Genomic DNA, 23,998 nt, shown 5'->3' on the forward strand with positions numbered 1-23,998 from the left:
TACCCTGCTGAATCTGAAGACGGGGGAAGGGACCATGAGCCAAGGAATGTGGGCAGCCTCTAGGAGCTGGAAAAGGCAAGGAAATGGACTGCCCCATAGAGCCTCCAGAAGGAACACAGCCCTGCTTCTGACCTCCAGAACTGTAAGGGAATAAACATGTGTTGTTTTAAGCCACTACCTGTGTGGTAAATTTGTTACAGCAGCCAGAAGAAACTAACACAGGCTTCTCAATGGAGAAGGGGCACAATGGGACTCGAAGCAACCTGCGGGGACAGCTGAAGCTTAAAGCATAAGTTCACCAGACGTCAGGTGAGCACCAAACCAGAAGCAATAAACTCACCTAAGAAAAACCTTGAAGACCTCTAACAGCAGTATGTGTTTTCCAGCCTTTTACCACACGGAGGCTGCGCAGGTCTGTCTCCTGCTTTAACACCTCGATGCTTTCCATTGCTACCCGGCTAGGGCGAAGTATACGGCTCCACCGCCCCTTCTTCCAGACACCAGCTCAGGCCAGGCCTGCCCGGCAGCCGGCAGCCGCCTCGTAGGAGCCACACACATTGGACAAGCCTGTTTGGGGTGGGGGGCGGCCACAGTCGCCGCATGTCAGGACTCTCTTCCTATTCCCCTCAAAATTCCAGAGCCAGATGCAAACTGAAAAACCCAAACTCTCTTGCCTGCTTCTGTCAGGCCCTGGAAAAGGCAGCAGGAGGTAGACTCAAACAGATTTTCCCCAGCTGAGCTGTCCACAAGGGCACAAGCAAGCTGGATTTACGTGGCCAAAGGAGAGATTCCTGTCTGATGCCAGACAGGGAACAAGGCAAGGAGGGAGGTGACCTTTTGAGACAAGAGCCAAGACCTCAGAGTCTCAGACTGGGCTGCCAGCTGCCTTGGAATCACTAAAAGGCCATGAGAGGATCATTTAACATCCTCATATTTGTTTTCCCGTCTGCTAAACGAGGAGTGGGTTGAACAGGACTGGTGGGTCGCAACCCTGCCTGCACACCAGAATCTAATTAGAAGCACCCTATGGGGCAGTTCTACTCTGCCCCATAGGGTCGCTATGAGTAGGAATCGACTTGACAGCAAGGGATTTTTTGGAAGGGAGCTTTTAAAAAGCTGGTAACCCAAGCCTACTAGACCAATTCAATCAGAATCTATCCCTGGGGGTGGGGTCCAGAGTGCTCCCCAACACCAAGTGACCCTCAACTCCCTCTGAGCTTTGACATCATACCACCAGTCAAAAAGAAAGCCACACATGGTCAGGACTTGCACTGAAATAACTCTCCATTAGAGTCACCTGAGTCTTAAACAGAGGGGCACATTTATCGAGCCCCAGGGATGTCCCAACCCTGCCTCTGGCCAGCAAGTGGAAGAGAGTCGGGGTGCTAAGGGAGCCCCCAACCAACACTCACTGAGAAGTCTGGCCCATGTATGATCAGCTTTCTGTCATGTCACCTGGGAGCTGGGTTGGAGTTTGTTATTAACTTAGCGAGTGGCTGCAGGCAAGCCCCACCCCCTGCCCTCTCCCATGTAAAGTGAGGGCTGCATCTCCCAGCTCTGGGCTGCTTTACCCCACTTTCCAACGCTCTTCATGCTGACCCTCACCTCTGAGGTCCAGGCAGGCACCAGGTAGCACCTGTCTGCCCCGCTCCACCATAAGCCACTCTAGATCCTGGCTGAGGGCTTATTCAGGCTTCTCCTAGCGGCACAAGCCACAGAACCTAGCACAACAGACAGGGAGTGCATCTGCTCCTCACACGGCTGATCTCGGATGTTCGCAGCAGACTCTCTAACCAAGTTGTAAACAAGAAACACACAAGGCAAGCTGCCAGCCACTTGTGAAACGCAGAAAATGACTAAAAAAGGACTGAAGCACACACGTGACGTTTCAACCAAATAAAGCCACATATCTGTTCTAACTGTGGGCCAGGAGTCAGAAGCATGGCGGTGGAGGGGGGGAAGCTCCACCCCTTTGGCCGAGTCAGGACTTCCCCGGTTATTAATAGCCCCCAGCTGTCCCCAAGGAGGCCACAGATTCCCTTCCCAGGGAAGGGCCACAGGCTCAGAGGGACAGTGAACTATGAGCCAATTTAATGTGCTGAGGTGGCAGGCTGGTGGGTGGAGAGCTTTCTTCTTTTTATTTGAAGTTTTACTCAGAGTCCTATCAGTTATGTGATAACAACGGAAGCCAGAAAATGAAGCATCCAGGTCCCTGATCCTGGTCAGTGGGCCAATGTCTCCTTTAGGGGGGCAGAGAAGGGTCATTTCCACACAGAAAAGGCTGTCACCCCCGACCCTCGCCAACATTCACCAGCCTAAGGCAGGATATTGTCTGAAGCCAAACCTGCACCAGACCCAAGTGAAATCCGGTACACACCCATGTCCTCCATGCTCCCTGGACAAGGGTCAAATTCATTTGTTTTAAAGCCTGACAGGGCACCTAGGCCTTAGCAGCTAACGGCCAAGGGGAAGAGGATCTCACAGGGACGGGTAGCCCGGGTGGGGAATATGAATGGCTCCACCCACCTTCCCTCCAAGTGCAGATGCTGAAAGGGGAACTAGGTGTGCCCTGACCTCTGCGACCACCCTCCTCCCCCAGAAAGTCACCAACTGCTCTACTAGCTGTGATTCCAAGTTCAAAGAGGAGGTCGCTGACCTAGTCCCCAAAGGCTTCTGACACGGTGGAGGGAAGTGAAAGGATGCTTCCTTTGCTTGACAGTTTAATCCCGGTGTGATTTAAGCACCGACTTTTAAAAAGTGTTCATACTCTAGGACCATCCGTCACCCACAGGAATATTTTGGCTGCTGGGTCCTAAGATTGATTGCTTTGATGTGGAAAAACCCTTATGCTGACTCCAAGTGAGGTTTTCCCTTCAGACAAACAAGGAAAGAAAAGGGAAAAGCAACGCTGACTAACCCTGCCCAACTAGCCAGGGCAATTTAGCCACCTAAGTGGACAGAAATAGGCCACTTTTGAGGCTGGGGCCAAGCTTCAAGTCCTTTATAGTCAACATCAAATACATTCTTAGTGGATGCCCACTTCATTCCTTCAGGAAATATTTGTGTACAGTGCCTCGCACACAGCCACGTGTGCTACATAAACTTCTATCCTCCCTTTAATTCATGCTTTTAGCATCTCCATCTCATTATCATAAAACGGGGGGGGGGAGGGGTGGCGATCTAACTCAGTGCAACATCCAAAGTCTGCCATGTGCTCTGGGCTAAATGAAGAAATAACACAAACGGGCACTTCAGAGGTATTCGTGTTCATTAAATTCCATCAAACCTTCAGGGTTGTCACCCAGAGGCTGCCCCAGGGTACTCATCCATCCAACCTCAGGGCTTTCTAACCTGCTGTTCCAAATCGGAATCACAGGATGCGAGGAGGTACAGACCAGAGCCACACCCTCAGCATCCTCCTGAAGGCAGTACTGAAGCCACCTTCCAGGCACCACCTGTGAAAAGCCAACAACGGGCCTCATTGTATTACAAGATTCCCAGAGCCTAAATGAATTTACAAACATAAAATCCAAAACACCACAAAAATTCCCCAAGCCCAGAGAACGGAACGGAAACATGCCACTTCCCTTGCCTGGGTCACCGTCCCCTATTAACACCAGAGGATGGAGAGAACAGGGACCTAACAGGGACCTCCAGAAAGAAAGGATACGGGCTCAGCCCTCAGGCTTCACCACTTACTGGTTTAAGACCTTGCTTGGGCTTCATGAAAGTTTCTGGGGACCTTGATTCTTCTGAGCTTCAGTCTCCCCCCATCTTTGAGATGGTAATAAACACCACTTTGTGAAGGTGAAGACAGACCAAGGAAGGTAGATAAGGATCCCTAGGTATGAGCTGGAATCAACTCGATGGCAACAGTTTGGTTTCAGGTCTATTAAGGAGGAGCGCTGGTGGCACAATGGTTAAGTGCCTGGCTGCTAACCCAAAGGTTGGCAGTTGGAACCTACCAGCTACTCCACTGGAGAAAGACTTGACAATCTGCGTTTGTAAAGATTGAAAAAAACACCAAACCTGATGCCATCAAGTCGATTCCGACTCACACCAACTCTATAAAGCCGACGAAACCCTATGGGGCAGTTCTACTCTGTCCTATAGGGTTGCTATGAATCAGAATCAACTTGATGGCACACAACACCAGGTATATAAGGTGGTCCCCCTAAATACCACTCACTGCCTTCAACACCAATTATTTAAGGCAACAGCAGCTGCAAACAGGAACATTCTGAAAGCCTCCAGAGCAGCCCACTCCTTAGACACCTGTGTGCTAGGCTTCATGCTAGACCCTGGGGACACAGCATGAATTCCTTTTAGTTTTATCATCTTCCCCACAGGTCAAACCCTCTTGCTGCGAAAAGAAAGCCCCAACTGTGTTCTTTGCTTTTAATTCAAAGATGACCTCTAAAATCAGGCAGCTTCCTAAAAAACTAGAAGTTAAACTGTCCTAAGCATACTACATACGTATTTTTTTCCTCTCTCTCTCTCTCTGCTGTGGAGTTTAGAATCTCATCATCCCTCACACTTTTTAAACTCTTTCCAACCAAATCTGAACACACATTTGGGTTTCAAAGTCACATCATGAATCCACCTTCTAACTCCAGCTGGCTGCTCCCAACCCTTCGGGGACCTTCCAGGGTGGCAGCCACTGAGGCCACCACAACATCTGCTCCCAGTAGACCCCACTTCCAAAAACACGGCCCTCTCTCTCCCTGGTTCACACTCTCCCCTCCAGAAATGGTATTTAGGAGTTGTTCAAAACCACCCAGATGCACCTCGGAAGATATGCCTGGCAATCTGCTTCCAAAAGTTCAAAAAAAAATCTAAACCGGTTGCCGTCGAGTCAATTCTCACTCATGGAGACCCCATGTGTTACAGAGTAGAACTGACCTCCACAGGGTTTTCTAGGCTGTAATCTTTACAGAAGCAGATCACCAGGCCTTTCTTCCATGGTGCTACTGGGTGGCTCACAGCCTTGAAAACCATGGAGCAGCTGTATTCTGCACACACGGGGTTGCCGGGAGTCTGAATCAACTCCACAGCAACTAACAACAACAACAGCATCAACTTTGGCATTCAGATCAGCCCTTCCTATCATACCCTCAAAGACCCCCAACCCATAAATTTGGAGGCAGAGCGGGGGTTATGGACGTGGAGCTCCGAGGCCCTGACTTCAACCTCCCCAAGCAGGGAAGGAAACCTCAATTAGTCAGAACTAGAGGAGGAGAATCCTTTCAAAGAGAGAAAGAAAAGAAGAAGGCTTCACTGGTCACATTTCCAATTAATCTCTGTTTAAGAAGGCTGTCTGAGTTTAAAAGGCTTGTCGATGTGGCTTTGCCTCTAGAAATCAATTTACCCCACCTTTTGAACCCCAGAGTAGACAAAGACTCAGACTTTCAAAACAGGCATAGAAGTGGGAATACTTTCAAAACCATTCCAGGCCCATCAAATGAGCCTGGCCTCTGGGGAGTTCTCCGGGTCAGGCAGGCAGTGCCCAGTGGTCAGGGGAATTGTGCTTTTGATCTCAGAAAGCGTCAGTTCATGGAACCGCAGCACAGAAACCTAAGTAACGTCATATCAGCAAGTATTGGAAGTGCCGTCAGCCAGCATTTATTACACTCCTAAGGAGCCCTGGTGGCTCAACAGTTAAGCACTCAGCTGCAAACTGTAAGGTTGGTGGATGAAACTCACCCAGGGGCTCTGCAGGAGAAAAGAGCTGGCAATCTGCTCCCGTAAAGATTACAGCCTAGAAACCCCTACCGGGCAGTTCCACCCTGTCACATGGGGTCACTATGAGTTGGAATCAACTCGAAGGCACCTAACAACAGACTCTGGGAGGGGCCCAGGCCACAGAGTTCCTGTCCTTAGAAAGCCTGCAATCTAGTGTGGGAGAAAAGAAACCAATGGAGAGCTGAGAGGCGAGATGATGCAATAATTAATTTTAAAAGGTTCAGAGCATCTGCATGGGCTTCACAGGGGCTCGGGAAGGGAAGGAAGTGCAGGCAGAGAGAAATTCTATAAGCAAACTGTTCTCGTGTAGAGGAAGGGGCAGGCTCAGAGGGGTATCTGTCCAGGAGCAAAGTCAATATTATACTCCAGTAATAAAAACAGCCATACTCACGCATTAGCTCTGCACCAGGCACCCTGCTGAGAAGCATTTGACACACACTCTCGCTCTCTGAATCCAATCACAACCCAGGGAGTTGAGGCCAGTTATTATCCCATTTCACAACGGAGGAAATGGCTTGGAGGTGATGGAAAGAGAACAGAGGCAAATCCAAGCTCCCCCACGCTCACAAGTGAACCACACCTTAGTCCCCACCTGGTCTCCCTGGTGGTTTTGGAGAGCGATTTTGGATTAACTGTCCAGAAGGTTATCAAGAGAACCCAACGTTATCAGAAACCATCAACTCTTTTTTCTCTTGACACCCACATCTGCAGCTCTGAATCTACTTCCAGCTGAAAAATTCAACTTTGCAAGCTCTGCTCTACAAACCTAATGTCGCAAATTCTCTCTCCAAAAGCAGGGCTAGATGAGCTTTAACATACAAAGTGTCAAACTGCTTCAGAGTTTCTGACACCATAAAAAAAAAAAAAATGCTGGTGTCGAGTTGACTGCGACTCATGATGACCCGATGTGTGTCAGAGAACTGTGCTCAATTCGGTTTCCAAAGGCTGATTTTTCGGAAGCAGATCACCAGGCCTTTCTTCTTAGGCTCTTCTGGGTGGATTCGAGACCGTTCAACGTTTGCACCTCCCAGGGACTACTCTGATGCCACAATGTCATATTTTAAAGGGATATAAACTAACCTGAGGTTGTCTGGTTACTACGGTTTGCAAAGGAGGCGTTTATTTTTAAAGTTTTAAAGTCATTATATGCCTAAACATTAGAAGCCTCAAGGGAGCCAAGCTGGCTAGACAAAGCTGAAAACAATCCATTTAATTTCCACCCCCCGGGGACTCAGCCTCCCCGCACCTGACATATGGCATCTCCATCAACAAAGCAACCACCACATGAAAAGGCTGCAGGTCGGTGTGAAAGCAGCAGGGAACCTTGTAAGGGTGGATTCAAAGGTGCCCTCACTGCACCTCGTCCTGGTTTGCCCCCATGCACCCCTGGAACAAGCCCCTGTCCTCCAGTTACTTGATGGTCTTAGAAAAGGTTAACAGGTCAGTGACCTCCGCAGGGTCACTTTAGCCTAGAAAGAGGATCCGGCACCGCCCAGAGCAATAGGCCCTCTAAAGTGCTCCTGAATACACCGACTTGCTCTGAATGACTTACTCTGCTGAGCCTTGTCAACAGAAGACAAAGATTCGAGGCCTGCTTTTAAGGAGCGTGGTTGCTGGGGGAGGTAAGACTGTGAGGCTTCAATGAGATAAAATGTGTACACTGCTCAGTACATGGTAAGCACACAGCCACGCTTAAAGCCAAAAGAACATGCACGAGGGACAGGCTGGGGCAATGTCAAGCACACACACGCATACACATCGGACTAATCCAAACAGACGAGAGAATGTTACCTTTGGAAGGGATCTTCTATAATCCCCTCACCAATAAACCAACAAAGCGTAGCCAGCGAGGTGGACCTGTCCACGACCCCTCCTGCTAGAGGGTGCCAGAGCCCCATGTCCCCAGCCTTCAGCTACCCCCCCTTATTCTCCTAGCCATCCCACACCGAGCAGCCTTCAGCATCCAGTGCGCCCATGAGCTGAAACTCACAAGGCAACACTGGTGGAAACCCCAGGCCAGTCCTGCCGCCAGAACCCACGGGGAAGGGGAGGGCTGGACTGGTCAGCCCCTATTCCCCACCACCCTGCATGGTACCGGCCAAGGCCCTCATTTACCTCCCTTCAGCCCTTTGGGAGCCCTGGTGACGCAGTGGTTAAGAGCTCGGCTGCTAACCAAAAAGGTCAGCAGTTTGAATCTACCAGCCACTCCTCAGAAACCTTATGGGGCAGTTTTAGTCTGTCCTATAGGGTTGCTACGAGTTGGAACTGACTCGACGGCAGTGGGTTTACAGCCCTTCAGGCAGGCACTATTAACATCCCATCTTTCAGGTAGAAAGGCTCACAGACACAAGTAAGTCACCCAAGACTGCGAAGCTGGGGGTGAACTCAAAGGAGCCCAAGCTCTGACTTCTGCCTCTGCAGACCGAGGGGCTTGTGGTTGCTTTTTCACTCCCTATTTTTATTTGGATTTGTGTCTCCTGACTCCCAAAAGTCCCCTATCTACACAGGTAACTTGGCCCTCTCCACACGCAGAATACAAACTAACAAGACCTCCCAGCTCCCGCCCTCTACCGCAAAATCAGGTGGGACGTAACGGGCCGCTATCACTGCTCCCGGCTTCAGGAAATGCTGCAGGATTTCATTTGAGCCTCATGACAACCTATAAGGTAGCTATTACCTCTATTTTAAGAAGCCCTGTGGTGCAGTGGTTACGCGCTCAGCTGCTACCTAAAAGGTCGGTAGTTCAAACCTACCAGTGGCTCCATGGAAGAAAGATCAGGTGATCTGCTCCCATAAAGATTACAGCCTAGGAAACCCTATGTGGCAATTCTCTCTGTCCTACAGGTTCGTTCTGAGTCGGAATCAACTCCACAGCTCAAAACAACAACAGCTCCTATTTTACAGGTGAAGTTAAATGATGCACCCCAAGTCACACTGCTAGTAGGTAGCACTGGCACTTGAACTTTAGTTCTAGACCCTTGAAAGAATTAAATTACTCAAGGTGACAAACTGGTGGGGCTCTCCCTCGCTCCTGCCCTCCACCTCCCATCTCGCTCTCCGGCCCTCTGGCTTCACTTTCCCAGCCTTCCAGGCAGCCAAAGACACCACCCCACTTGCTCATCCACCTCCAGTCAGCAGTGGCTAACCTCATGCCCCCTCCCCCAGCTGAGAAAGCAAGGCTGATGATTCCTAACGCAACAGAAGCAACAACAGGAGGCCTCTCTCTGAAGCTGTACAGTATCCCTATCTTCCCAGGGAGTGTGGCCTATGTTTACAACACCATCCCTCCCTCTCCCCTTAACCTGCTGAAAACCCAATTCCAAACCAATAAAACCCTTCAAGTGTCACCTGGTAGTCTCATCTCTTTTCCCTTTCTCAAACTTCTACCTCCCCTAAAAAAAAATCACCAACAAACTCAGAACTGAGGGGTACACGGTTTGGCGCTCTCAACCCCCCCACCCCCCCACCCCGCACAGTCCTGGCTGGACCCACCAATTCAAGACAAATACTTCCTGGTCCTTTCTGCTTCCCCTCATTAATAGAAAAATAAGACTGAAATTGTATCTTAAGGACCAAGGCCCCGAATGCCACAGCAAAGTAGGAGAATAGCTCTGCCTTTCCAAAAAGAACAGTTGAACAGCAAAAACTGTTATTAGCCCTGGAAGGGAGCCCAGCAGCCGACTCCATGGAGGGGCAAGGCTTGCCTGGGCAAGCCCTTCTATGGAGACTTCTTCTGACAAACCAGTTATAACATCAAACATGCTGATCTTGGCATCCAACATCAAAACCTCAAGGCAAGGGAGAGAATCTTTTTTATTTTTTTCATTTTCTTTTTAAAAATGTGAGAAATTCATTTCCCTCCTCTTTGTCACAAGAGGAACCCCGGTATCTCTTCCCACTTCTTACCTCTCTGGTGCTGCGGGTTCTATAAAATAAGTCGTGTTTCCAACCTTCACTCATTCCAATACTGAATACGCACAAGCACTGTGGTGAATATGTGATGAAAAGACCAAACCCAAAATGAGGCCAATTAGATCACCACCAAAAAGAACAGCTCACCTTGGTATTGAAGGCTTAACAGTCACGGTGTTAGCAGTTCCCATTGGTCCGAGGGTCTAAAATTTGTCATTTGGGTAGAAGCAGAAATTTAGGCCACTTGCTCTATGATCAGGAGGACCTGGGTGGTGCAAACGTTCACATACTTGGCTGCTAACCTAAAGGTTAGTGGTTCAAGTCCACCCAAAGGTGCCTAGGAAGAAAGGCCAGGCAATCTACTTCTGAAAAATCAGCCATTAAAACCCTATGGAGCACAGTCCTACTCTGACATACATGGGGCCACCATGAATTGGAACTGACTCAATGGCAACTGGTTGGCTGGCCCTATGATCAATGGTTAGGAGTCCCTGGGTGGTACAAACAGTTAAGCGCTCCACTACTAGCCAAAAGGTTGATGGTTTAAACCCACCCAGAGACACCTCGGAAGGCAGGCCTCGTGATCAGCTTCTGAAAGGTCACAGCCTTGAGAACCCTACGGAGTGCAAGTTCTAGTCTGCAACATGCAGGGAGGCCATGAGTCGGAATCGACTTGACAGGAACTAACAACATGATCCCGGGTACCTGCCCAGCTTCCAACCCCAACTCTGCTTTGTTGCTCTCTTCTGTGCACCATACTTTGTGTGACAGGCAAAATCCACAATTCCTGTTAAAAGAATGGCTGTGAATTAAGAGAGAAACTTAAGCAAAAAGTGAAACAGTAAGTACTTTATATGGTGAGAGAAAACATCAGAAACGTGATTCTGGAAAGAAGCGTCATTCTGAGGAGGAGAGGGGCCTGGATTAGTAAGTCCAGATTTGTAGGTCTAAAGATCTGAGCGGGCTTCCGGCCCGATCCCTAAGCATCTGGGCCTGCTGTGTGCAAGACAAAACCAAAGTGTGGTGTCAGCCCACAGGGACCTCGGTGGCGTCCTCAACACCTGGCAGCAAAAGGTGAGACTCTCAGCCAAGGGCCCCTTCTTTCTGATTAAGGCAAAGGAGACTGGGAGCTCACAGATGGAAGGGAAACCCCCTAGCAGTTCAAGAACTGGACTCAAGGCCAGGAGGAGGAGCCCAGAAAGAGGTGTCTAACAGGCCTTTGTGAGGGAGTGCAGGCCAGGCTCTGCAGGGCCCGCTCACACTCACTAGGTCCCTTGCTCTTTGCAGCTCCCCATCTCCTAGCCTTAATCCTCCATGGCCTGGCCGAATTCCAACTCCACTAATTACTTCAGACCCACCTTTCACCCCTCCCCAGCCCCTGCAATTAGCCCAGATTCTCTGCTTCCTGCTGCTCAGGGGTGGGGGCTGAAGTCTGAGGACAGCTGCTCCCTCCCTCCCACCCACTGCCCAACCCCGGAAGTTTCAGAGGGGCCTGAGGCAACCCAGTCAGCTTCCTCTGGCTCCTGCTGGTGTGACATCTAGTTAACAGGGGGACCAAGCAGGAGACCCTCTAGAACAAGGCTTAGCATCCATCCCACCCCAGGGGCTGCTGTTGACACTGATGCTGCGGATGCCGAATGCCTTGGCCAACCTTCACAGAACAGTCACCCCTGCCGCTACTCAATTCTAGAAAGCTCAGTGTTTAGAAAGAGGTTTCTCCAAGCAGCCAAGAATGGAGAAAACTCGCAGCTTTCAGGGACTGGTTGCTTATCTTACTCAATGTGCCTCCATTTCTTAATCTGTAAAATGGGGACACAGTCATTTTGTCCTTACCATGCTGATGTAATAACTGAAAAAGACTAGGCTAAAAGGCTCCTAACACAGCGCCTGGCTCCCAGAAGGCGCTCAGTAAAGGTTAGACTCCCTCCCTTTCATCTTCTCTCAACCTTTTAATTCAGACACAGAGCTGAGTCCCAAACTTCCTGGTTGGTATTCAACATGCCTCGACAGCATTTTTTCTAAAAATAAAAAAGGAGGAAAAAAAGAAAGGAAACTAAGTGCAACTGGCAAGCCAATGTCTTGCAGAAAAAAAGCCCGCCTCCCAAAAGTTTTAGGAATGTGGAAGATCACCAGAGTCCTTGGCTCCTGTTTCCGCCTGCCCAGGCCAGCACCTAGATCACCCAACTCTAAGGCAAACACCAGGAGCCAACAGGACAGCAAAGGTCACAGGTCAGGAATAAACACCTTTTGCCAAGGGTGGAAACAGGAATTCCAGTGCCCCTGAAAGAAGCCCTGGTGCTGCAGTCATTAAGCTCTCAGCTGCTACTTGAAAGGTTGGCGTTTGAACCCACCCACAGGCTCTGCAAGAGAAAGACCTGCTGATCTGCTCCTGTAAAGATCATGGCCTAGAAAACCCCATGGGGCAGTTCCACTGTGTCACATGGGTCTCTATGAACTGTGCCCCTAAAACTGCCACCCTCCTGAGCCCCCCTCCAGTCCCTGTCAGAGCACTCAGCCCCACTGGGCCCAGATCTGAAGCCTAGGGGCAGGCAGAGCTGGGCTTCCCTGGGCCTGAGGAAGCTTTTTATCCTCCCCTCAGTATTCACTCCACAAGGGCACCAAGCAAACCATGTCCACGGCCTCTGGGGGACACCGGAGGATGGCCAGTCTGACCTAGGACCTAGGGTCACCGTTCTGTGTGCTGGCACCCTCCCCCTCTGCAGGCATTCTCTCTGCCGACCACTCCCCCTCCCCTCCATTGTCCCCTCAGGTTCCAGCTGGCATCCCTCTGCAGGGATTCTCCCCTCTGCTGGCCACTCCCCCTCAGCTCCTCCACCATCTCCCCCCTCCCAACAACTCCCCCCCACCCCCGGCCAACGTCTCCCCCCTCCCAACCCCGTCTCCCCCCTCCCAACCCCGTCTCCCCCCTCCCAACCCCGTCTCCCCCCTCGAGCTCCAGCTGTGAGTGGTTCTCACCCACCACACCCTGCTATGTGACAGCCCCAACCATGATTCCCCAGTCTGTCCCAGACACCCTCCCTGACTCACTGGCCCAACATGTCCAGTGCTGCGGGCCTGCTCCGGCTGAGCTCCTGGTCCACAGCCCCAGGCCCTGACCCACTGATCAGCATAACACCCACCTACACACCAAACTAGAAACGTAGGGGCCCCACCCCCATGCCCAGGCTGGCCCATCCACCAGGCAAGCCTCTGGGGCTCAGTCTCTCTCCCATCTGTTGCCACGGCCTTGTCTAGGCCCCACGACCTGCCCTGACTCCCCATGACCTGCTCTGACTCCTCACCCTCTCCCCTGACGTCCCACCCCCTCCCAACGCCAATCCATTCTGGATGGACATGCCAGTTTTCCTGCTAAAACTTTCCCCTTTAAAAATTCTTCAACCATTCCTGAAGCCCACCTTTCAGCCAAAGATTGGACAGATCTATAAAACAAAAAAGCACGCATGTGAGGAACGTGCTTCTTAGTTCAATCAAGCATACGGGACCAAATGGACAGCTCCTGTCCAAAGGCAGGAAGAGAAGGCAGGAAGGGACAAAACTGGACAAGTGGGCACAGAGAGCCTGGGGTGGAAAGGAGGAGCGTGCTGTCACTTTGTGGCGACTGCAACCAATGTCACAAAACACGTGTATAAAATTTTGAAAGAGAAATTAACTTGAGCTGTAAACCTTCACCTAAAGCACCAAAAACAAAAACAAAAAACTCCAACGACTCCCAAATCCTTTGGGATAAAGTTCCGATTCATCAGCATGGCATCCAAAGGACTTCACCACCTGGAGCTTTATCCACACCACTCTCCGCATACGCCTCGAACTCCAGCCACTTGCAAGTCCCCTGGCTGTGTCACGTTTCTGTAGCTTTGCAGGTGCTGTTCCGTCTCCTAGTACCCGCTCTTTCTGCCAGGCCAGCTCCTTACCAATCTTTTAAGACTTAGGTCAGAGTGACCCCCTCCAGAAAGTTCTCTGTGATCCTTGCCCCAGTCCAGACCCGGAAGACCCTGCTGTGACGTCCCTGTGTCCCGTGCACGTGTGGGTGTTATAACAGTTGGTTTATCTGGTCTCTTTCCCACCCCACTAGGTGTGAACATCTCCTATGTGAAGAATGAGAAAGAGAACAGAATTGGGCACCCCGCCCCTAGCAAGCCACACTCATCTCTCTGGGCCGCCCGAGCTCCTTCGTCCCACATTTGATCATTCTACACTAGAGAGAGAATGGGGGAATGAGAAGCCAGAGGAAGGAAAGAGGAAAGGAGGGCCCCACCCCACCGGCAGACCACTGCTCTCCTCAGGCTCACACTGGTTTTTGCAGTCTGGAAGGTTCTCTCTTGAGCTTTAAACTAACAGCAAACATTCACAGGGAAGCCCCACTGCTCCTGTGAGTCAAGTCTACTGGCAGACAAAGGCCTCCCACTGCCGATATGGGGACAAGGGCCCCAGGGGCCTCTCTGATGCATCCCTCCTGGGCCTGGGCTGGCAGCTGGTCTCAGCCAGCCCTGCCCATCATGTGCCCATCATGGCGCTGTGGGCTCTGACCGCTCCAACAATTGCTCTGCGGGCCATGCTGCTGGAGAGGTTCCAGAACAGCATTCAGTAAGTCGCCAACACAAAGGAAGTTCTCCCAGACATATGGTTAAAATATTTTCAGAACTTCACCGGCATGGTAAACCCACTGCCGTTGAGTCGATTCCGACTCATAGTGACCCTATAGGACATAGGAGAATGGCCCCATATGGTTTCCAGGGCTGTAAATCTTTACGGAAGCAACTTGCCACATCTTTCTCCCTTGGAGAAGCTGGTGGGTTTGAACCGCCAACCTTTTGGTTAGCAGATCACCACTTAACCACTGTGCCATGGTAGAGACATGAAACCTTCAGCACTTGACAGCAATATAGACAATGCAATTTAACAATCACGCTCCCCATGGGTGAAGGCAGGAGCGAGCAATTCACCAAAGAAAAACAAGAGGCCTATAAATAAGGCACCTCTGGCAAGAAGTAGCAAAAGCCCTCAAAGTAGTCATGGCCTCTGACCCAAAAATTCCACTCCAGGAATTTATCCCAAGGAAATAAAAGTATTCATTGAAAGATTTATGTGCCAAGTATGTTCACGGTGGTATAGTTCCTAATTCTGAGAAATTATCAACGGTAGTTATGTAGTCACACGACAAAACGCCATGTAGACACCAAAACTCTTATTATAAAAGAATATTTGATGACATGAAAAAATGCTTACTACACAGTAAATCAGGAAAAAAGATTAGAAAACAGTATGAATGATATGATCCACACTTCGAAATACATAACACGTACACACATACACCCCATCGTACTCACAATGGTTATCACTGGGCAGTGAGATAACAGGCAAATTTAATTTTCTTTTATATTTTCCAACATGTAATCAGAAAATATTTTTATAATTAAGAGAAATGTTATTTTAAATGTCTTCAGAACATAGATATAAGCTTCAAAATCAAGAACATCCACCTCACAGCCCTGCTCTTTAAATCCATTTAGTCAAAAAAGTGGAGAAACTAGTTTCTCCTCTCCAAATTCAGTCCGATGTATTATTCATAAACCAAATTCCACTTGTACTTATAGATATGGCCTGAACAGACTCTTTAAGTTCCCTTGCTCACCGACACTACCTGTCAAAGCACGTAAACTGCTAAGGAGATTTAACTACAACTAAAACCTCTAGTCCACAAACATGAAACAGGGCCATGAGCGTTTAATATATTGTTCCCATCAACAATGTCAAATGTGTGCATTTCCTTCTATTCTTACTTGGGACAAAAGTCTCTCATTTCTTAAACCGAGTGTGCACATTTCTAAAGCTAATTCTGACAGTGTGCTTATCTAATACAACTGCCACAGACAGAGACCCAAGCAGAAGGATCTCAAAAACAAGGTTGAGTGGGGGAAAGTTACAAACGGTGAGCTACCATTTATGGAAGTTGTTTTTACAGATCACACAAAGCAATACATGGATACAGTGGCAGCAACAATGGGCTCAAACACACGGACAATTGTGAGGATGGCGCAGGACCAGGCAATGCTTCATTCTGTTCTACACAAGGTCACTCTGAGTCAGAGCCGACCTGACAGCAAGTAACAAGAACATGTGTATGTACGTGTGTATAACATACATATATATTTAGAAAGAGTACAAAAATATGAACTGGAAACCTTCCAAATGAATGGCAGTGGATATCTCCAAGGAGGGCGGGAAGGATAACCGGACTTAGTAGAGGCATTCTGTGGATTTCTACCTTATCAGAAAAAAACTACTTCTTAAAAACAAAAAAAAAGTCTGAAGACGAAAAATATCCACACGCTCATTTTGAACAATGAGTATGTGGGTGCTTATTTTACATTTTTCAAAGCAATAAAGGAAAACGAAACATGACTACAGAAGATAAGGCAACCTTGGGCTGTATTTATTCTGTGGTTTCATTTCAGATCAAGAACACTCGGGGTCCATTCTGGCCTTCTGAGCAAGACGAGACCAAAAGTGAGAAAAGTCAAGTTCAAGGATCTCTAAAACAAAACTTTCTCAAGTTGATCTTAAACTCTAAAGCTCAGGTCATCAGACTGTGGACGTTTACGATCACAAAGACCCACCCCTTCACTGGGCAAATGAGAAGCAGCAGCACTGTCTGGGAGGGGAGAAACTCAAAGAAACTTACTAAATTTCCCACCTCAGAGTCAGTCCTGCAGGTTGGTCTCCGACTTATTTTTTCTCTGTTACATGCTAAATCCATCTAAGGATCCTGATGTCAGAGTAGATAGCCATATGTGGGGGTCCCTAGGTGGCACAGACAGTTAACCACTCTGCTGCTAATCAAAAGGTTGCATGTTCAAATCCACCCAGAGACACCTCAGAAGAAAGGCCTGGTGATCTTCTGAGAAATCAGTCACTGAAAACCCTATGGAGCACAGTTCTACTCTGACACACACGGGGTCACCATGAGTCAGAATCGATTAGACAGCAACTGATTTTTTTGGTGTTAGCCACACGTGGACTCAAAGGCAAAGATGTACTTCTCCATCAAAACACATCAAAATAAATTATTCGAGCCACTGTTTGAAGTGGATCCCATAAGCACGATGCTAAAGAAACCTCAGAAACTTCACATGATAATTATGCTGTATCTGTCTGGAGAAGGAGCAAGATCACGGATGCTGGGACAGGGGGACGTACTGCACAGCCCCCCAAGAATAAACACACTTCAGCAATCTGTGACACTGTGGGTTTCTGCTACACTAGCCTCCATACTGGCTCTGCGATAAAATAAATATGCGTTTGATGCAAATATGCAAGGTTCTGAATGTAAAAATGGAGTCATTAGAAAAGTCAAAGGTTTTATAAAAAAAAAGAAAAGACAGATAAAAAGAGCCTGGCTGCTGAATGAGTAAAACAAGAATCGTAAGACACCGGGCTCAAAACTGGCCAACCAGGAGGCGTGATGCAGTTCTGGTCCAGGCATGCCTTTCCTCCAGTCCCCTCGGCAGATGCCCTGTCTTGCGGGGAGTGTGTCCCTAGAGAGTTGGGGTCCCCGCTTTGGAACAATCAGTTTTTTCTTCTTTAAAATGCAGAGACTAAACCAGGCACTCTCTCTTCAAGGTCCTGCAGACTCTGGTTTTCTCTGCCCCTTCTGGAAGGCCCCATCACTGACAGCCCTGCTCCCTCTGGTCACTTTCTCATCATTGCACTCCCCCCCGCCCAACCATGGTGGCTGCCAAGACTCTGCCTTCCCGTCCCAGGGGAGGTGAGGTACGTACGTGCTGGAGAAGGAGTCCCCTGGGAGAACTCCCGGGCTCCCTCTGGCCCAGGAGACCTGGGTGAAGCTTGCTCTTCTCAACATCATGCGAAAAGCTCTAACCCAGTGGCTCACAAAGTTGTGTGTGCACCAGAATCCCGGGGAGGGAACCATACTTTGAGAGCCACTGCTCTACCCCCTCAATCCTGTCGGGCCGATGATCAGACTCAAAAAGCTGGGCCACTGGCTAAAATGCAGGTTCCAGGGCCCCGTCCCCAAAGATTCCAGCGCAGTAGGTCAGGGAACAGGACCAGAAATGCCCCCACTCGAGTCAGACTGAATCCTGGCCATGTTGGTATTCACCCACCTTCTATGCCCCAGGAAAAGGAAGACCCCTTGTCCCCACAGGTTTTCAAGAGGCAAAACTTGAACTTCCTGATGAAACACGCCCATGCTATTCAAGAGGCCCCCGTCCTTCCGAACGCTGTGCCTCAGGAAAGAAGGGGAAAACAAGACCCAGGGCAAGAGTCCGTGACCTTGATGTGTCCACTGAAAAGCCAGAGGCAAGGGCAAGCCCCACTCACTCAGGGTGACCGCTCACCCTCGCTGGCCGGACCAACACTTGCCTCCCATTACTTCTCAGCCCTTACATCCTGAAGGGCTACTTTCAAAGAGGGGAAAGGGGACTGGGCAGTAGTTCTTTTGGAAAACATTCTTGAATAGCCCTTTACAATAACCATCAATTATGTTTATGCTACAGTATTAGGTGGGAGGGAATAAAGGCAGGATATGCAATTATATATATGGCACCACCGCAGCCACGTAAAACAAAAAGTATTCATTCACATGACTGGGAAGAGACATAAAAATGTTAATAGTGATTGTCTTCGGGTGGTGGGATTCTGGTGGGTGGTTCTTTTTTCTTTCTACTTGTTTGTTGTACAAGCTGTTTATAAAGGGCATGTATTACTTATAGGATGAGAACTTAAAAATAACTTTACCTTAAAAGAAACATGAAGGAAAGAGTACACAGAAGACCGCTGTGAACAATTAATGTGAGTCAGCCCTTAACGCCAACATCTCTGCCATCTCTCCACCTGAGCAGGATGGAGGCAACGGCCACTCTGCAACCCTCAACAGGTGCTTTCAATCAACTCTGACTGCCCATGGCCTCAGAACAGGCAGAGGCTTCCGGCCCCCACAGCCCTGCCCTCAGAGAGCTGACAGTGGAGAGCAGGATGCGTGATCCTCTTTCCTAAGTCTTCCTGGACCCTGAGACTCTGGGATGGTCATCTTCTCCTTCGTGTGATTGCTGTCCATCTTCTGGACTCTAAACAGTGCCCCACGGGCGGCAAAGAGCCTCTCACACTGACACAGTCTCAAGGCCCTTCTGTCTGGCCTGGGCCTGGACTCCCACAAGCTGCTGGTCACCAATGGCAGGGGTTGTGGTGAGGGGCGGATTATCCAATAGACAAGCGAAGCACAGACTTACTTGTGCCTACTTTTTAATCTGTAGTGAACAACTTCACATGGGTTTCACCACATCTTCAAAACTGTTAACCTGTGAAATCGTTCACTACAGATTAGTAAGTAAGCCCAAGTAAGCCTGTGCTCACCTTGCTTACTGGGTCATCGGTCCCTGTCAGGGACTGTAAATTTGAAAAGAGGCTTTGATTCTGTAGGAAGGTGCTGTGGGATTGGGAGGGAGACAGCTGCCAGCCATATCTGGAAGCAGAATCTCTGAAGTGGGGAAAAGATAAGAAACTGTTCACTACAGACAATCTGGTGAGCAAGGATAATCCGCCCCGGTCCTGCCGCGGCCAGCAACAACAGAGGACAGCACGCTCACAGCCCTAGCTGTTACAGCGCCTAGCTGTGCTCCGCCACTCCCAGGGGCGGGAAACCTGACCTGCACCCTAGGGAGCGCTCCACCTCACCTAAGGCCGTCAGCGCTGCAATCAGCCACGTGCAGACTGGGACACACCTACTGAGTATCAACCCGGCTCCGGCCAGCCCTGCAAGCCCGTTTTGAATCTTGATTCTCTATTATCTCTCATGTTCACATCCTTCCCGGCTTTTTGGTTTTTTGTGTGGGGTGAAAATATACACTCTAACACATCTGCCAATACTGTAACTTCCACGTTTACAGTACACGGACATCGATCGCATTTCTTTCATCTTACGCAACCATTCTCGCGTCCTTTTGCCAAAATATTCCACCACCATTAACATACACTCAATGCCCCCCAAACAAAAACTCCCCCTTTCCTCCTCCCTCCCACCCTCGGTAACCACTAATAATCTTCGGTTTCTATAGATTTGCTTATTTCATATAAGTGAGATTGTACGATATTTGTCCTTCTGCGACTGACTTATTTCACTCAAGATGACACTTTCAAGGTTCATCCGTGTTGTGGCATGCATCTGGACTTCCTTTCTCTTTGGGGCTGTGTAATATTCCATTATATGGCTATATTACACTTTGTTTATCCATCCATCTGCTGATGGACATTTCGGCTGTTTCCACCTTTTGGCTATTGTGAAAAGTGCTGCAGTGTACACTGGCGTACAGGTTTCTGTTTGAGTTCTTCGAGTTTTGAGCACAGGGCTTCAAACTTGTTCGTTCCAGTTGGATCCCCTGCTGAGAATTTGCACTTCTAACAAGTTCCCAGGTGACGCTAATGCTGCTGGTTAGGGACCAATTCTGAGAACCACTAGTGGAGCAGTGGTTCTCAAAATTTATTATACATAAGAATTACCTGGGGATCTTGTTAAAATGATGATTCTGATTTAGTACATCTGGGGTGGAAATGCAAATTCTCAGCAGGGGTTCGAACCAGAAAGAACCGGTTCAAAGCCCTGGTTTTGACTCATCTGAAATTTGGTAAACAGGCCTGCATGCAGTAACTGTGGAGATGCCGATCCGGACGGAGCCAGGGACGGAGCTCTGTCTCAGGCCTCCACACCACTGCTCTCCCTGACTACTCATCTCCCTTTCTCTCCTTCCCATGACCCTCCAAACTTGGAGACTTAGTTGCCCTCAAAACTCTGCTCAGGTGTCACCTCCTCCGAGGAGCATTCCCCACCCCTCCCAGCAGACCAGGTTAGGGGGTCCTGCCTGTTGAAGTGCCCCCTCTCCCATCCCATTTCAAACTCATGTTGAAAACAGCAGCAAGGGCTCCTGTATCAGTGCTGGTCACACAAAGATCATGAACATCATCAAAGACTCTTAACCAACCTTCCCAAGGCTGGGGTGTGGCTGCTCACCTGACCCACCGACCATTACTCCAACCAGGCACGTGAGCACCCGAAAAGTGGACACTCCATGTGTTTGCTACCTGGAGGCCTGCTGATTACCTCTTCGGCTCGCACACAACCGTTCTGCGGTCACTTCTCTCCCTCAGCCCTCTGAGTTACTCCTGTACAGAGGCCTACTGAGCCAGGGCTGTGGGGCTGGCCCAGCAGGGAGCCACTGCAGCCAGACCCATTCAACTGCACGTGGGGATGAAGCTGTGAACGAGCTCCTCTGGGGTCCTACGGTGCAAGGCATGGGCTGTGCACCAAGCTCAAAGAGCACCTGCTAACAGGAAACCGACTACAACATCCAACCCTTTTCACCACACCAAAAAATAAGGGTTCAAATCAAACACACCAAGGGTCAGCACGCAAATACCTAAACACGAACACCATATCCTCTCGGCTTCCTGAGGGGAAACCATTCAGTGATGACATTTCCAGACACACATGAGCACCGCCCTTACCTAGTAAACCCATTACCCATCGCTGTTGGGTCGATGACGACTCATTGTGACCGTACAGGACAGAGTAGAACTGCCCCACAAGGTTTCCAAAGCTGTAATCTATACAGAAACAAACGGCCACATCTCTCTCCCACGGAGCGGCTGGGTGGGTTAGAACCACCAACCGTTCAGTCAGCAGCTGAGAGTTTAACCACTGCACCACCCAGGCTCCTTTCCCTTACCTGGTAGTAGGTCTTAATGTTCCTCACCAAGATGGTCAGGTTCTGAATGCGAAGGTTCACATCGTTGTTGACGTGCTTGTTGATGCGTTGGTTTGTTGGCCTGGGATCTCTAGGGAAAGAAACACAAGAATGGAAACGGCATCTCCCAGTATCTGCCACACGTCCTTTCCCAGCTGCCATCAAGCGTTTAGTCCTCCCCAAGCCCAGTTACTGCCAGGCCGTGACCGCATGGCTCAATTCAAATCCTGATTCTGCCACTGGGTCTCAGGCGAGGAACCTTCCTGCTCCCAAACTACTCCACGGGGCTGTTCTGGTTTGCAATGAGATAACGAATCAAAGCCCCTAGCTCACTATAGGCCCCTAATCAACATTATTTCTGCTCCCACCCACCGATAACCATATGCAAATGCAGATACAAAAAGGTTATAAGGGATAAAAACCTAACCAAAAAAATATTTCCAGACTAAAAGGATTAAAGGCTGAAACCAATCAAAATATATGAAATATCAAGAAAGGTCCAAAAACCAAAACCCATTGCCATCGAGTTGATTCTGACTCATAGCAACCCTAGAGGGGAGGGTAGAACTGCCCCACAGGGTTTCCAAGGCTGTAAATCTTTACGGAAGCAGACTGCCACATCTTTCTCCCGCAGAGCTGATGTGGGGTTCGAACCACTGACCTTTCGGTTAGCAGCCAAGCACTTTAATCACGCCACAAGGGCTCCTACTCAAGACTGGTAGGAAAGGAAAAAGCAATGCTACATTTCCTGGCTTGGTAAACCAATAGAACCTTTAACATTCTGTGTAACTCAGGTCCTCCCACCTCCCTCAGGAACTGACTTGGGCTGGTCCTGCCTGTGATGTCCATTCCAGGAACACAATTCCATTGTGAAAAACCGACATAATCAGTCTGTGACAATGCGTGCAATGCGCTCTACCAAGAAACACAAAGAGCAGACACAAAGGGAGTCCCTGGGTGTTGCAGACAGTTAACACGCTCGCTGCTAACTGAAAGGTTGGGGGTTTGAGTCCAACCACAGGCGGGAAGAAAGGCCTCGCGATCAACGTCTGAAAAATCTGTCATTGAAAACCCTACAATGCACAGTTCTACTCTGACCCACATGGAGTCAGAATCAACTTCATGGCAACTGGTTCAGAGATACAAATAACTCACGTGGGAGACCCCCTAAGTGTCATTTATTTTCCAATCTCTGGCAAAAGGCAGGTCTGGTTGAGATGAAACTAGAAATTGAAATCAAGTGATTTATCATTTCACTTATCTACGTACAGAGACATTAATCGAAATTCTCAGTGTCAAAAAATGCTTCCTATTTGGGAAGAGAACTGACTCGGTAAAAGTGATTTAGCTTCCACCTCCCCATGGACGGCACACTGCTTTCCATAACAAAGCCCTCTCTGCCACACGACTGTCCCAAGACACCGCAAAGGATGTCTGATTCAAATGAGGACCTGCCTTGACATTTGCCTGTCATCCAAGCCCTGTGATAGGGTACGGAGCCTTCCGGGGGCCGGTGGATGAAGGACAGGCAGACTTCTTCCTCCTTCCTCATAAATGGTGCCCTCGCTGCCGAGAGTAGCACAGGAAGGGGGTTTTCGGGAGTTCAGGAAATAAATCTCAATGCCACTGGGCTTATTCAAAGCCAACAACTGGTAGAAAACCACAAATAAGAAATCACTTCAAGTGGCACTGGAAGTACAATGTTTTTGGAATAGAAAAGCTGTTTAAAATTCAACCATTAAGTAAATATTTGAGATTTACACCATGAGGCCTTATATTGGGTTACGTGTAAGGCAAACCCTTTCACATAACAATCAGCTGTGGACTTTATTCGGGCATCATGTATCCCCTAAAACTGTCACGTGGGTACCTCAAGGCAACCAGAGGAGATCTTTTCAACTACCATGTGACATTCCTATTGTTCCCCATGCAGTGATGGAGTCTGGCCAAGGCATTTACATGTTACATGCTTCTCTTGGAGCCATTCATTACTGAGAAAATAAAGGTTAACAGTTCAGTGGAAATTAATTTAGGAAGAGAGGGGGCATTCAGAATTTAAACCACAAAGGCATTTTCAGCTACAGAAGTGTACCTGGCATTACAAAACAATTTACCCTAAAGGTGCAATTCGCCTGCCTCTCCTGGAGATGCTTTAAGAGATGAGAAGCAATTTCATGAAGTGGCAAATGTGCTTCTTAAAATAGCAGAACTAAGGGAACATTTAGGGCTTTTCTATTTCACTGTTACTGCGGTCCCAGCTTTCACTTGAGTCCAATAGGACCTCTGCAGAGATGGGAGGCCCAGGCATACACTGTGGGGGTTCGCCTCACGGGGCTGGGGAGGCTGGGGACCTGGGTTTCCATCAGCTAACAGCCAGGGAAGCCTCTGACCATGCCTGCTTTTATTCTGGGAAGCAATCCCTAACTGAAACAACACTCCAAAAGAACCTTGACATTTACCGTATAAGTAATTCCACTAATCACCAGCAGCAGCAGCAGCGTTCCCTCCTTTAAGGCAGGCTCTCAGGGTAAACAGAGGTTATCAGGAAACAAATCAAAAGGCTCAGT

General features: G+C 49.1%; 1 protein-coding gene across 4 annotated transcripts in view; it reads right to left on the minus strand.

Moving 5' to 3' along the window:
* The window catches only part of CCDC88C (coiled-coil domain containing 88C), a 159,449-nt gene that overhangs the window by 129,551 nt on the left and 5,900 nt on the right, over positions 1-23,998 (minus strand). For all 4 annotated transcript variants that reach the window (XR_002824166.1, XM_004376665.2, XM_023731711.1 and 1 more), the window contains exon 3: positions 21,414-21,522. Coding sequence is in view for 3 of the 4 variants with exons in the window: in XM_004376665.2 (XP_004376722.1) it covers positions 21,414-21,522 (109 nt within the window). In the remaining variant the exon portion in view is untranslated. The remainder of the gene's footprint in view (positions 1-21,413; positions 21,523-23,998) is intronic.

This window comes from Trichechus manatus, unplaced genomic scaffold, assembly GCF_000243295.1.
Source record: "Trichechus manatus latirostris isolate Lorelei unplaced genomic scaffold, TriManLat1.0 scaffold00045, whole genome shotgun sequence".
In the NCBI taxonomy this organism is placed as follows: Eukaryota; Metazoa; Chordata; class Mammalia; order Sirenia; family Trichechidae; genus Trichechus; species Trichechus manatus.